Here is a 15,440-nt window from a genome sequence, read left to right as displayed (position 1 = left end):
GTTTATTCAAATATTTGTGAGCTGGACATGATGCTCCGCAAGGGAGGTAGAAATCTGAAACCTGAAGAAGATAATGGCTCTTCCCAGACGGAGCTTGCAGTCTGCCTGGGCCGAGCCACCGTGAACTTGTGGTGTGCTAAGTGGTGCCAGGAGACAGGAAGTTCAGTGCACAGAGGTGGGGAGGGGCCGGGTCACAGAGTGGGGCCTCTGAAATGCCACCGTGAGAAGTTTGCTGTGAGAAGGTGCTTGGCAGCTGGCTCATCCGACTGACAGTTAAAAAGCAGCCATTTCATCTTTGGGGGAGGACACATTCCAGCAAGTGTGAAGGCAGAGATCTGGGTGGTTGACAACGTTTTGCGTGTTAAAGGAGATGGCTCTGTCTGTCCGTACACATGGGTTAACCGTAGCTTCAGCATTTGCAGCAGGGCCAGATGCAGCAAACATGTGGAGGCTGGCTTTTGGCAGGAGCAGGCAGCTGGAGGGGGGTATTTTTCTGACAGGGAGACGTTTTTAAGTTTTGTAATTTATGGTGTCTTTAAATATGGGATTTTGTTTACTGCTGCCCTAATTACACCTCTGATATATTTTATTTAGCTTAGTGTTTTAATTTTGTGCTCATGCCCACAGGTAGTTTCCCAAAGGGTACCATTAACAAAAATCTTAGGTAATGTCTTATCATTCCTGCAGCTACCTGCAACTTCCTGAAGCCAAGGAAATGGGTTTCGGGGACACAGTCTTTCTCATGGGCTCTTGTCAATATTTTGACTGTGTTTATGACATGTGAGGTCTTGATTTCCTGTCTGCCAAGTATTATCCTAATTATCTCTGTCCAACGAAAGTACAGTACTAGGCCGCATATGTAATTTTATTATTTTTTTATTTTTATTTTTTTAAATGTTTTATTTATTTATTCATGAGAGTCAGAGAGGGAGAGAGAGAGAGAGAGAGGCAGAGGCAGAGGGAGAAGCAGGCTCCCTGCCTAGCAGGGAGCCCGATGTGGGACTCGATCCCAGGACCCTGGGATCATGACCTGAGCCGAAGGCAGATGCTTAGCCATCTGAGCCACCCAGGCGCCCTGCATATGTAATTTTAAATGTCCCAGTAGCCACGTCCATAAGGTAAAAACAAACAAGCGAAATTAATTTGAATAATTATTTAACCCAGCATATGTAAAATATCATTTCAACATGCAATCAATCTAAATTTATGAGATATTTTACATTCTTTTTCTCCCCATTAGTCTTTGCCACCTGCTCTGTATTTTATAGCCCATCTCAATTCAGACCAGCGACACTTCAGGTCCTCAATCGCCAAATATGGCAGGTGATACTGTAGTGGACAGCCAAAGTCCAGAACCTTTCAAAGGCTTACAGACAACACAGGACAGAACATTCCAAGGCGGTAGGAGAGACACAGCTTCATGATTTATGAACCCTTAAGAAAACCATACATAGGTTTCCTCCTCTTAGAGCAACCTGATATATAAAAATTCATCTTGACAGGAAAGGTAAAGCAGGAAGTGATTATTCATGTTACAAAAGAATTAACCACAGGAGTCTTTAAATAGCAAGCTCCCTTAGTGCACTGAAGAATCTGACTCAATTTGCAAAAATGTGATTGACGCTTGGCATTTTGGTACCAACTTGGTTGGGCAGAGAACTACCTGCCATTATAAAAGGCAGGCTGAACAGTTGGTGTGTCATGGCCTACCGAGCACCTACTACATGTCATGGATGCTCATAGGAGAATGAGAACAGAAGTAAGAACTAAGGGTGAGCTGTACCCAGAAGGCCTTTAGACGCTCACTGGGAGCATGAGACACATGTGCAGCCCCCACCACAGGGGATTGCCTTGAGGCCAGGGCCCAGGGAGGACTGGGGGCCGGAGGGGCCAGGAGGGTGATATGAGGCAGTCGGGGCCCAGCTGGCGCCAGAAGGCAGACAGGGCGTATGTGATGACTTAAGTGTCTAGGAGATAAAACAAGTGTAACTCTGGAAAGACTGGGTCAATAAGATACTGGGAGGACTCAAAAATTATGTAGTTATGCTTTATTTATCCCTGAGCCCCTAATTCCTAATCCCCAGCCTTCCTTACAGTAAGCATCGATTAAGGTGTGTCCTCGGGCTCATCAAACAGAAGAGAGAGACTGAAGGAAAACCAGGGTGTGTTTCTCATCACTTTGCGACTTTAGCTGGCAGCTCTTTACTCCCCAGTAACCATCTTGAAGCAGATTTCTCCGTCCCTTTCCAGCTTCATTTTGGTAAGGCCCACATACAGAATAGAGAAGGTGAGACTTGTTCTTTAGGAAAGAAGCAAGGTTACTATTTCTGGAAGTTAATGGGGTTCTGACTCCCCCAAAGTACACAGGATTCAAGTTCAGTATCTAGGTGGACTATTGACTGGATTTCTCCTTAGCAGCCTTCCTATGCTCTCTCTCCCCCCACAGAGAGGTCCCATGTGCTGCTCCCCCATTCCACTCCCCACAATTTCCTGTTCCCATCAGACAGACTATGAGCTTTTATCTCCAAGTGCTAATAGGCTCCTTGGAGAGCCTAAGTCCATGTTCCAAGCCTTTTCTTAGTTAAAAAAAGACCTATTATTAAAAAAGTAATTATTTCCATGTATATATTTATGTGCATATACTGTACTGGTTGATTGAGAAAACCCAAAAGAAGCTTCTAAACATTTGTTATTAGGTTTAGTGGACTTGGGGAACACATAAGATTGAGTATTATATGACTTTAGACATTGGTAGAAAATGAAGGCGTTTGTCTTCATAGCTCAGGTACATACTTTCAAACATCTTGCAATCCCAATAGTTCCATACTATAATTAGGTGATTTACACCTATATCAGTGGTGGAAAACAACCTGTATTATGAATTGTCTTGATAATTTAGGGTTTTGGTCATCTCCCTGTAAGACCTGGTTGGCCTGTCCTTGTGTTCACCTCCCCATGTAGCTGGCAAAGAGCTCATACCAGGAGCAGAAAGTGGCAGCTCCACCATTTCCTTGTTTACTTGGTCACATGTTGAGTATTCTCTACAGCCCCTACTTTCTTTTTCTTTTTTTTTTTTTTTTAAGATTTTATTTATTTGACAGAGAGAGAGGGAGAGAGCACAAGCAAGGGGAGCGACAGGCAGAGGGAGAGGGAGAAGCAGGCCCCCCGCCGAGCGGGGAGCCCGATGTGGGGCTCGATCCTAGGACCCTGGGATCATGACCTGAGCCTAAGGCAGACGCTTAACGACTGACCCACTCAGGCGCCCCCAACCCCTACTTTCTTAACACAAATCTTTTCAAGGCTTTCATCCATTTAGTGAGAGGTAATAGCCATAAAAAGGCTTTATCAGGAGGCCTCAGAGAACTGCAGGGGCCTCACGTAGCTGAAAGCTGGCTCTGGCTCTAGCCGCCATTCTTGTCCAAGAGCACCGCTGTCCCTCAGGCTGCTTCCTGTCTGCAGAGCACCCTCGATTGCTGACCCTAGAGGCTGCTTGAAGGAACCAGTGTCATTCTGCAAATGGAATATTCGCGAAGTTGAATTTTTCTCTTTAAAATTAAATTAAAATGAATTGATGTTCTAATTTTTTTTTTCCCATCGTGTCAACTAATCCCTGAAGTGAGCTCATCACACTTGGGAGAATGCTGGCTCAGAAAATGATCGTAACTGCTTTGCTGAGCTTCAGGTTCTTTAATTGGGAAGATGAACATCATAACATTGTGAGGATTAAATGAGATAATGCAGGAAAATGTTGGGCACAGAAACAGTGGTTGCTGTCGGGTCCATTCCAATAGCAGAGCTTCAATAGGTCCCTGTCTAGGTCATTTGAAGAAAGTTGTTTTTTTATTGACCTGGTTCTGATTGTTGCGATAGCTAATTTGAACTGCTGGTGAGCAGAGCACGAGACAAGAAAATAGAAGTGTTTCCGCCTTTATACTGGTCAGGAACCAGGAAGAATCTGAAAAGGTTGCTTTGTTTATGCTCTTATGTTCCTCCTTTTTGTTTATAAGTGATGAGAAGGGTTTACAACTCAACTTCATCCTGGCCAGATTCATGATAGCAAAGTCAGCCAGCTAATTTTGGAGTGAAAAAATTATCCAGGCAAGGAAATTTCACTTTGGGGTGCTGATGAACTGTCTGGGTTTGCTGACATGAATGGAAAGGGTTAGCATGCCAGTCTGGATAGCCAGGGTCTTCTGATCTGGAAGCACTTAGGGAATTCATCCCTAATGGATATGCAAAGCCCATTTGATGGGGGGCCCACTCACCTACCAACCTTTTTCCGGGAAACGTACCCCAGTGGACTGAAACTTCAAAAGTCGTGTGTGCTTTTTTGTCTCCTACTGAAGAAATCTTCACCAAACCCAAGATTACTAAGGTTTGATTCTGTGCTTTCTTATGAAGATTTTATAGTTTTAGCTCTTAGATTGAGGTCTGTGATCCATTCTGAGTTCATTTTTGTATGTGTGCTTCATGTAGGGCTCATGTAAAACCTTTCCTCTTCCATTTCTGTAATTCCTAAATTGCTAATTCACTACTTGAGGGTTCACCTAATTTTTGCTACCGTTCTATTTATTCATTTGCCATTCATTCATTCATACTGACCTGCAAATATAGAAGGAAAAGGGCAGGAGGTTTATTGGTTGAGGGGGGTGTGAGGCGAGACCCAAAGTGTAGATGAATTGCATAATCCATCTATGGTTAAGTTAACACGCTCAGGATTGCTTAGCTCTGCTAACGTGCATCCGTACTTTGTCAACAAGAAGCCCCATCTGTGTCATCTGTTGCCTCCCCCTATGACTAAGTATAAAACATCACCCCAGATTGGGAGAATGCTTTAAAATGGTATTGCTGCCTGAGGGGCGCTCGGGTGGCTCAGTCGGTTAAGCGTCTGCCTTCGACTCAGGTCACGATCCTGGGGTCCTGGGGTTGAGCCCCAGTGTCTGGGTCCCCACTCAGCAGGGAGTCTTCTGGAGATTCTCTCTCTCCCTCTGCCCCTCCCCAGTACTCGTGCACTCTCTCTCTCTCTCTCTCAAATAAATAAATAAAATCTTTAAAGAATGGTGTTGCTGCCTGAGAGGCCCTCTGTTGAGAGGGCAGCTGTGCGTGCAGGCGTGAGCAGTCTGAGACGTTGGCTTGGCCAGCGGGGCCCTCAGTGCCAGCTGTCCTTACACATGTTGGGGCTGAGAGAGGGGCATTTTCTCTGTAGAGTGGCACTTATTATCACCCACATTTTGCATGCCTGAGGCCCAGAGAAGTTAACGTCACACGGTTAGCCTTGGCAAGGGTGGGGGCACCTAAGTACCAAATCTGCGTCTGTTAACTACTTTCTCTGTGCTTGGAGAAAGGATGCTGTGCTCCTTCCGGGAGTGCTGATGTTGTTGGCCTTCTGCCATTGTGTGATTTCCTCTCTGAAGCTCCTGCTGGCCCTGAGACCCGTAGGCCACTCTGACTGTGCCTGACCACGGACCTGTGCTTTGTGGTTTCTGTACGACAGGCCTCAGGTTAACCAAAATCAGGTTGCTGTGTGGGGCCCTGTTATTTTAAGTATCGGTAGAGGGGAACTCCCTTTAATATGACTACTGATCTTCCAGGGCTGGTGGGCCTTAGCAGCATCTGATCTAAAGTGCTCTTTCTTCTGTCCCTGTTCCTTCCAGTGGAGGCCATAGTGGAATTTGACTACCAGGCCCAGCACGACGATGAGCTGACGATCAGCGTGGGTGAGATCATCACCAACATCAGGAAGGAGGATGGAGGCTGGTGGGAGGGACAGATCAACGGCAGGAGAGGTTTGTTCCCTGACAACTTTGTAAGAGTGAGTACAACGTGAAACCCTTTTCCTGTCTCCTGTGTGGGTTCTACTGACCAAAGCTCTGGGGGCACTTGAGGAATTTCATGGGCTCTCTTATGGGATGAATTGCATGTAGAGCTTTGCACCAACTATCTAGAGACCCATTTTGAAATCACTTTCTTAAGGCCCAGAATGTCCTCTTTTTAAACTATGTCACTTAGAAAATGCTGGAAAAATACAAAGCTTGTTAAACTGTTTTTATTTATGTACTTGTTCACTTGCTTTGATGTTTTAAGAGAATTTTACCCTTTTCCATTCCATTCAAAATGAGGTGAAAGTAGTTTTGACTATTTAAGTCAAGTAGCAATCACACTAAATGTAGAATTCCAGTTATGCTATGTTTTCGACCTTTATATTCACATCGCTTTTTTGATAGGAACTATATTATTTTTCTTTCCCCTTTATGGTCATGAAGCATTGCATAAAATCTACTTTTTCAGTAAGGTTTGGAAAATTATGCCCTTTGCAGAAATCATCTAGGGGTTAACTACAAAAATGCAGCTCATTCATGTTAAGAAATTATATACTGCAAGTTGTACATAATAGTTGGGATTGGGTAAAAAAAAAAAAAAAAGGGTCACCTTGAGGCTGTTCCCTGTGGGAAATACCAAGTAGGTCTAAAAATCTGTTGTACCGTAAACTTTCTATCTAATGCTGGAGGAGACTGGATTGTTCTCGGTAGGAAGGGCTGTGTGCACAAATCCCCAGGGCCTCTGCTGTAGTTTTGGGGGGGTAGCAGACCATGCCTAAGACCTGCGGCTGTGGGGAGCAGGTGGTGTGGGGAATGCTGGGCCTAGAGAAGCAGGTGCCCTGGTCAGAGAGTCTCGAGGGCTACGTGGGAGGGTTTTATGAAAAGGGATTGATGATGAAAAACCGTGTCCAACCCCTGGGCCCTGCCCCCCAAGTGTAGAGCAAATAGGAACTCAGTTCAGTGTCTTTCCTCAGGATCTTGCCTCAGAGTGTTCCTGCTAACAGTTCTTTTGTTCATTTCTTTTTGTTGTGCAGAAGGCTGGGGGAAGTTTTGTTGGTAACATGCTGATAAACTTACTTTCTGTAGATAGTTGTGGGAGTGCAGACTTTTTTTGTTTTCTTATCTTATAGTTGAACCTAGCAGCTCTCTCCCCTTTTAAAAGTAGGAAAGCATTACATCTGGGCTACTACAGATTGACTCTGTTGAACTGATGTGCAAATGGGGGTGAATTATTTTGCCCTTCCAAACAAAATCCCCAATTTTGGGACAAGGACTGTCCTTGAAGTTGAGCAAATTCTGGTGGGGAAGGAGGGTTTCTCCAGACAAAAGGGGGAAGGTTTGGTGTGAAGATGGAGGACTAAGAAATGAGAGAAGAGGACCATGGGAAAGAAAAAGGAATATCTGGGGAAGAGAGAAGAGGATCCTGGGAAGGAGGTGAGGACTGTGGGAGAGAGAGAGGAAGACTCTGGGAAGGAAGGGAGGACTTGGGAGGAGAGAGAACATCCCTGGGAAGGAGTAGGGACTACAGTGTTGGCACCAGTCTTGGGGTGGGGGGAGGCCCTATTTGGAAAGCCTTATTTTGATGTCCTGTAGGCTCAGTGGCCCCTCATTCCAAACCAGAAATCCATTAACTCAGAAAACTTCTGAGTTGGACTTTGCTCAGGGCTTAAGGCTGGGCCGCCTACTTAGGCGTTTGGGGGGGCTGGCAGGTACCAGGACAGGGAAGCGCCGTGCAGGAAGAGCCCAGGCAGGCTCGGAACCTCTCCTCCTTGCTCAGGGGGTGCTGGGGGGGCGGGAGCTCCTCACTGTGAGCCCGGGGTGATGTGGTCCTGGCCGAGGGGCCTCTCTCCACCCTCCTCCCCCTGCTGGGCCTAGGGCTGGGCCTGGGGCCACCACGGCGGCCTCCTGCCCTCTGGCTTCCCTGGGCTTTGGCCCAAGGGGAATGCTGGTAGGAGATGGTCAGGAGGGAGGGAGGCCAGCCAGGTCAGGGATTACCCTGCTGGCTCGCTACCCCCGGGTTGTCTCTCTGCCAGACGGTGGCTGCTCCTAAGTCCCCTTCCTCCACGCTCCTTTCTCTTCATCCCCTGTTTCTAGCCCCGCCTCTTGCCTCGCAGTTTCTCTGTACCTCACCCACTTGGTTGTGTGTGGGGGGAGTCTCCTTCTTAGTCCTGCCTCAGATTACCTAATGCGGGCGTGCAATCTGTTTCCTTTTCGGAGCCCGACTACTTCATCTGGCCACGGTGAGGACTAAAGGAGTCAGGACTTAGCACGTGGCTGGCCACCTACTGAGTGTGTCCCCATCCATGTCACCCTTTCCCCTGGCCCGAGGGCCTAGTCGCTTGTGCTCTCCCCTCGGCTAGAGCACTTCCAGTGCAGGAAGTCACACTCTAGGGAGGTGCTCCTTCCACCGGAGCCAGAAAGGATGTGGCAGGAACGGCTAGGGCTGCGCCACCTGCGGCTGCCACATTTGGCAGAAAAAGAAACTGCTGAGTCTATTTTCAAGTCTTCACCCACTGGGAATGTTTTAGGCCTATTATTGAAAAACCTAGTCGGTGGATGCAGTGGGGTTTAACAATAACGCAAACTGCCATAGAGGGTTCTAGAAGCTGAAAATACATCTTTAGGTAATAACAATCATACTGGCATAAGTTTGCGGTTTGGAGAGTGGGTTTACACATGCTTTCTTTAGCTCAAGAATAATTTGTCCCTGGATTGAACTGGGGAGTCTGGTGGAATCCCACTGTTGTTTGTGTGCCTTTATGCCAGTGTTGCCACGATCAGAGAGCTTGCCTTACGCGCTTTCTTGATTCATTTATCGGATCCTTAATCAGCGTCCTTATGGAGCATGGTCCCCCAAGGTGTTGGGATTCAGTATCCACCCTCAACTCTGTATTGTCTCAGTTTCTCAAAAGAAAACTACCAGCCATTCCAGTCACCCCCTTCTTAAGAAGATGCCTGGGCTTTGCCAGCTCTTGGGCTGAGATTTGTTGGCAGGCGTCAGTGTATCCAGCCAGGGTACAGTCATGCCCTTTTGGGTTTATCCTCCTTTTTCTTTTATTTAGTTAGTTCTTATTTATTTACTGTACACGTGAAAGAAGAATCCTTTTAAATTCCCCTTTCCTTTCTTCTCCCTACCTGCTTTTTTTAGAATCCATTTTTCTCTCTCTCTCCTCTTTTTTTAAAAAAATTATTCATTGTTAGGTGAAATTTACATAGAGTAAAATGCTGAAGTCATAACCGTACCTCTTGGTGAATTTCTTTTTGTAAGTGTGCACCTCTGTAACCATCATTCAGATCAGTCCTATTTCTGTCCCTCCAGAATCATGCCTTTTCCAAGTCATTCCCCTTCCCATAGGTAAGCTATCATTATAGGTGAGGCTTGCCTGTATTTGAATTTCATATAAATGGAATCAACAAGTATGTGTTCTTTTAGGCACGGCCCCTGTTGCACAACAAAATGTTGTTGCATACATCAGTACTTTGTTCTTGCTGTAGAGTATCCCATTTTATGAATATGCCAGCATTTGTTTATCTGTTCTCCTGTTGATGGACATTCAGGTCGTTTCCAGTTTGGGTATTTTATGATTAAAGGCTCTGAACATTCTTGTGTAAATCTTCTTACAGACGTAGGCCCTTGTTTCTCTTGTGTATTTACCCATGGGAGTGGCATTGCTGCGCACTCACTTTTAAGTGTATATACTTTTTTCTCTTTAAAGCTGTGGCCTCCGTGGATGGGTCGGGGGTGTCATGCCTGTGTCGGAGCCCTGTTTGTGCCACATTAGCCCGCTGAGCCAGTCAGCCTGACTCTGGTTGTCTTCATGTAGCTGCCCTGTGAGCATGACAGCCGAGGAGCCCTAAAGCCTGGAACTCACTCTCCCAGGGACCATTTGATTGTTGGGCCCAAGAAGTATCAAAGACTCCTTCTTAAATTGTTGAAAACATGCCGATAGAGAAAGTTTTATTGTGTCAAAATTTTATTGGACTCATTCAGTGAGGGAACTAGCAGAATCACAAAACTGATTCGGTGAGGATATGAGGAACACATGAAAAAGTCAGTGCAGAAAGGGATGTTCAAATAAGATTGCAAAGTTATATTTAAAACAGGTTCGTGTTTTAGAGAACAATACAGTCTTAACCTCTGGGGTTATCATCTCTACCAGAGAAGAAAAAAAAAAGGAGCACACCTTATCATTTTTTTAAAAAATTTTTATTGTTATGTTAAGCACCATACATTACATCATTAGTTTTTGATGTAGTGTTCCATGATTCATTGTTTGCGTATAACACCCAGTGCTCCATGCAGAGCGTGCCCTCCTTAATACCCATCACCAGGCTAACCCATCCTCCCACCCCCCCAAAGAGGCAAAGGATCTGTACTCAGAGAACTATAAAATTATCATTTTTCTATATGTTATCCTCTGACTTTTATAGGGTTGTAAAATGTCCTAATAAAGTGTTTGTTAGTTAAATCAAGTTACATTTCCACAGAGAATCACATGATCCTGCTGGGGGTGGAGCTTAGAGAAAATATATCAGCATGACATTAAAAGGTCACACCATCATCCTTTTTCGCCTGATTTTTAAGTTTTGGATTTTTTTTTTGGAACGGACAACAAGACGCTGTAATTTGGGGTGCAATAGTAAGAGGTACTAGGATGAAATCCTCAAAGTCATTTATTAAAAAAAAATGCTGCCCTTCTGGGATCTGAAACTGCCACATAGAACAGAAAGATAGCTACCTATTAAAGGCAGATATGGGCTTTTTCATAGAAGTTCACCTTCCCCATGTTGGATTTAATTACCAAGGTCTTTCTTTCGAACCTTACGCCCAGATTCAGACAGCAGTGTATTTTAGTCCAGCAAAGGATTTCTAAGCAGCCTTTTTCTGAGTTCTTCTGACGTGTATCCACAGATATACATTTTTTAATGGCCAGCCAAAGGAATTTTAAAAAGAAAAAACCTTGAAACTTTAGCTTGGGCCCACAGGCGTATGGCTGACTGCTCTGGGAGGGGACCCTTGGTGAAACGCAGCGGGACCCAGGCCCTCAACGTTTTGTTGTACAGAAATAGACGTGTGGAAAGCAGGAAGCTGCGGTAGGGGTTAAAAGAATATGCTTGTTGGTTTTGAAATTGACCTGACACTGTCTGTGAGGAAGTAAACCATTCTCTCTGCCTATTTGTACATGTGTTAGGGAAACGTACACTCTGCAAGCTGTGGGCCCATCGTTGAAGGCTGAGCTGTATTTACTTGTAGCTTGCATGTCTAATGCTGAGTATCACAATTTTCAGCTTGGTTTCCCATTGCCTCAGCCTCCATTTGCTAGGTGTTTCGGATCTCTCTTTGGCATATCCAGAGCCTGTTTTGTATTTGTGTAAAGTTGAAGAATATAGTTGTTTCATAATCAGTGAGGTGAAAGGTCAGGATTTTGCATATTTGTACCATTCAGAGAGAAAGTTCACAGTTACTTTGCTGGGTTTTTTTGTTTTTTTGTTTTTTTTTGTGCTAATGCTGCTTTTAATGGTGGCTCAATATAGAAGTAGAAGGTTTTTCTCACTTGAGCTGATAGAAGTTTTAAAACATGGCCTTTTACACTCTTAAGTAGCCTCATAATAGATTTGTATCTCAGGCTGACACGGCTATATAAAGGATACAGGACAGGATGGAGATTATTTCTTGTTTTCTTGTGGGGTGAAAGAATTAACTGTTAACCCAGCATCATGATTATACTTATTTGGGGAAAAAAATGTTATGTTTTGGTGGTGGTTTCATCTTCCATTTCTTTTAGTTGGGTGGGAAATAAAAGGAAATTTGCTTTCTCAAATTTGACATTTTCTTGTTAATACACCTTTTGTTTTGGTAGGTGGCCATCCATTAAGCCCGTTGGAGTCCTCCTGAGTATTTCTGAATTGTGTTGTGAACACGTGTGTTTGAGCCCAAGCAACTTGTCTTCTTACAGCATTTAGTTGTTGTTTGCTTTCTTGTTAGACAAATATTAGCAATATATCCTTTCCATCTTCCCTGCCATTAAGATCCCAAATCTCATCAAATGTCTGGTTTGAAAACCAGGGCGATAGTAGTAAAAAAAAAAAAAAAGGTTTTACACAAACTATCCCTTCTTTTTTAAAAATATTTTTTTACCTTTATTTTATTATATTAGGCACCATACATTACATCATTAGTTTTTGATGTAGTGTTCCATGATTCATCGTTTGCGTATAACACACAGTGCTCCATGCAATACGTGCCCTCCTTAATACCCATCACCGGGCTAACACATCCCCGCACCCCCCTCCCCTCTAAAACCCTCAGTTTGTTTCTCGGAGTCCATAGTCTGTCATCGTTTGTCTCCCCCTCCGATTCCCTCCCCTTCATTTTTCCCTTCCTACTATTATTTTTTTTTACATATAATATATTATTTGTTTCAGAGGTACAGGTCTGTGATTCATCAGTCATACACAATTCACAGTGCTCACCGTAGTACCTACCCTCCCCAATGTCCATCACCCAGCCACCCCATCCCTCCCACCCCCCACCACTCCAGCAACCCTCAGTTTGTTTCCTGAGATTAAGGGTCTCTTATGGTTTGTCTCCCTCTCTGGTTTCATCTTGTTTCATTTTTTCCTCCCTTCCCCTATGATCCTCTGTCTTGTTTCTCAAATTCCTCATATCAGTGAGATCATATGATACTTGTCTTTCTCTGATTGACTTATTTCGCTTAGCATAATACCCTCTAGTTCCATCCACGTTGTTGCAAATGGCAAGATTTCTGGTTTTTTTTTCTAATGGCTGCATAATATTCCATTTGTATATATATATATACCACATCTTGTTTATCCATTCATCTGTTGATGGACATCTTGGCTCTTTCCGTAGTTTGGCTATTGTGGACATTGCTGCTATAAACATTGGGGTGCATATACCCTTTTGGATCACTACATTTGTATCTTTGGGGTAAATACCCAGTCAAACTATCCCTTCTGTAAGCCTGAGCCTGTGCTGGAACTTTCCCCAAACTCTAAATTTCTACTTCAAGTTATTGACCTTTAAGTTCTATCCGTATGAGAGGAACAGATCACTGAAAAGAGGTACATATATGTTTACCCTTTTCCTGTGATAATCTTCATCTTCAAATTTTAGTTCTATCACAGAATAAAATTTGAATTCTGTTCCCTGTGTCCTTTTCAAATCTTGACAAAGAGCACAGTCCCCTCACTGGAGCTGTCCGTGCTTCTCAGGTCTGCTTGAGTGCGCTGTGTGGTCGAGGGCAGTGGTGTGGGGGCCTGGGGACTTGGGTAGACACTTTCCTCTGTTCCTCTGCCTGTGGTGGCAGCTTGTCCCCACCCCCCCAACCCCACACTCTCCAGAGCAGATGACCTGAGGCATCATGGCTCCTTGTTCACATGGCTTGTCAATGAGGAAGACTTGTCTATGCCTTCATTATTCAAACTTTGTTGGCTCTCTGGTGTCATTAAATAACATGGAAACACATCCCTCTCTCTCCAAACAAATGCTAATGCATCATTTCTTCTAATGGTGCCTCTGCTCATTGGTTTCTGAGTCACACCTGTCTTTCCATTTTCAACGGTGGAATGTGGCCCCTTGGTTACTGGTAGGGTTCACTTTAAGCATCAAGTGAATCCTTGTCCAGTGGTTTCACAGTACTTGTGACTTTAGGCATCAGTTCAGGTAGCTTTCACTTTGTCAGCACCTTAATTCTGGACCCACAAGGTGGAATTCTCGACGAGATCACATAAGCTGCTGATGGAACAGGTCTGTGAGCAAGACAAAGATCATTACGTATTTCTCAACTGTCAGAACTGTGCAGTGTTTACTGCTAAATGTGAGATGGAGGCTCTGGAGGAATAATGGTAGCAGAAGTGAGCTCGGTAAATGAAAGACATTCTCTCTGGAAATACAAATATATAACAGAGGGGACAGGTGTCAGAGTGGGGGGGGTGCTTCACTTACAGTCTAGCTTGGATCTGATTGTCTTCCTGTTACAAAGGAGAGAGCACTTGCAACAGGACATACTACGAAGAGGTAGTGTGGCAATTCAGTTCAGTGCAAGACTGAGTCAACCTTCCTGTATTATGGAAGCAAACTTAGGTTTTATGGACCTGGCGAGCATGTGGTTTAAACTGCTTTCTGGCCCATGGGCCCTGTCTGGGGGACTGTCGCCCCTGCCACACTCACTGCTTGAAGACCCTGTGTCCTGGGGAATCGTGAAGGACCGGGTTTCTACTCTTCATTCTGCCTTGGGCGGGTAAGATACGGTTTCTTCCTCATCATTCCTTCTGCTTTTTCTGGGCAGAGGCACTTGTTCCTGGTAGCGGGAGGAGGTGGACGATGTGGCGCTGCTCCTCGTAAGGAGAAGAGGGAACAGAGGGTGTTGTGTCTGAGGGGCCACCGTGCCCACCCCTTGGGCCCGGGCTCTGGCTGCTGCTCGGGCGGAAGCTATCGGCCTTGAGTGCCCCTTGGTGGGACAGGCTGGTCTTTATTTAAAAAATTTACTTCAACAGGGGCACCTGGGTGGCTCAGTCATTAAGCGTCTGCCTTCGGCTCCGGTCATGGTCCCAGGGTCCAGGGATCGAGCCCCGCATCGGGCTCCCTGCTCCGCGGGAAGCCTGCTTCTCCCTCTCCCGCTCCCCCTGGTTGTGTTCCCTCTCTCGCTGTGTCTCTCTCTGTCAAATAAATAAATAAAATCTTTAAAAAAAATGTACTTCAACAAATGGCATAGAGTAGAGATTTCCAAGTTACTCTTCTACATTCAGAGACCCTGAAGTAGATCTCTCTCATCAAATTTCACCTTTTTAAAAAAGATATATTTTTTTATTTTTAGAGAGAGAGTGTGAGAGGGAGCGGGGGGGGGGTGCGGGGGGGCGCGCTGAGGGAGAGAGAGAATCCTGAAGCAGATTCCGTGCTGAGTGTGGAGCTCCATCCCGGGACCCTGAGACCATGACCTGAGCCGAAACCAAGAGCTGACCGCTCAACCGACGGGGCCACCCAGGCGCCCCAAATTTCACTTTTCCAAAAAACTCTGAACCCCAGGGCCGTCGATTTTGTGCATGATATGGAATATTATTTTCAAGGTATTTGTCTCTCTGAGAAAGGTAGCAGGAATTTTCTGGGTGTGTTATATAATGTGCTCACAGCATCGAGTTGTGATCTGCTCGGCTGTGCGGGGCTCTGCTCTACTTGTGGAGGGGCATTCGCTGGGTGTCTGCTCTGTGCGGGGCGCCAGGGGCTACCAACACAATGAGACACATTAAATGGAATATTGTCTTGTCACAAATGTAACTTCTTCCATGGGATGACACTTTTAGCTCCTGTGACCTGTTCTTTGGTCATTTTCTACTCTGGACAGCATGGGTTAGACATTGTTCTACAAAGATGTTCCTGAGTAAGACACCACCTGGAAGGTTTGGACTGGATTCATCAGGCAACTCTGTTAGAATGTGCTAAATGAACCTACAGTTGGTTTTCTTGTGGCCCTGATTGCTGTTACTTTATGGAATAATAATGGCTACATTCTATTCCAGGCTTACTGGCTGCCTGGCACTGTGTATATAAACTGCCAGTGTCTGACCGTGTACAGGGCATTTGTTGAGCACTTACTGTAT

At 45.1% G+C, this 15,440-nt stretch overlaps 1 protein-coding gene across 3 annotated transcripts in view; it reads left to right on the top strand.

Moving 5' to 3' along the window:
- SH3KBP1 (SH3 domain containing kinase binding protein 1) overlaps nt 1-15,440 on the top strand; it is a 335,649-nt gene that overhangs the window by 44,339 nt on the left and 275,870 nt on the right. For all 3 annotated transcript variants that reach the window (XM_035000518.1, XM_035000513.1, XM_035000502.1), the window contains exon 2: nt 5,655-5,812. In XM_035000518.1, coding sequence (XP_034856409.1) covers nt 5,655-5,812 — 158 coding nt within the window. The remainder of the gene's footprint in view (nt 1-5,654; nt 5,813-15,440) is intronic.

Source organism: Mirounga leonina, unplaced genomic scaffold, assembly GCF_011800145.1.
Source record: "Mirounga leonina isolate KUSES-001 unplaced genomic scaffold, KU_Mleo_1.0 Mir_101595, whole genome shotgun sequence".
Taxonomy (NCBI): Eukaryota; Metazoa; Chordata; class Mammalia; order Carnivora; family Phocidae; genus Mirounga; species Mirounga leonina.
This window is presented reverse-complemented; position numbering and strand designations above follow the sequence as displayed.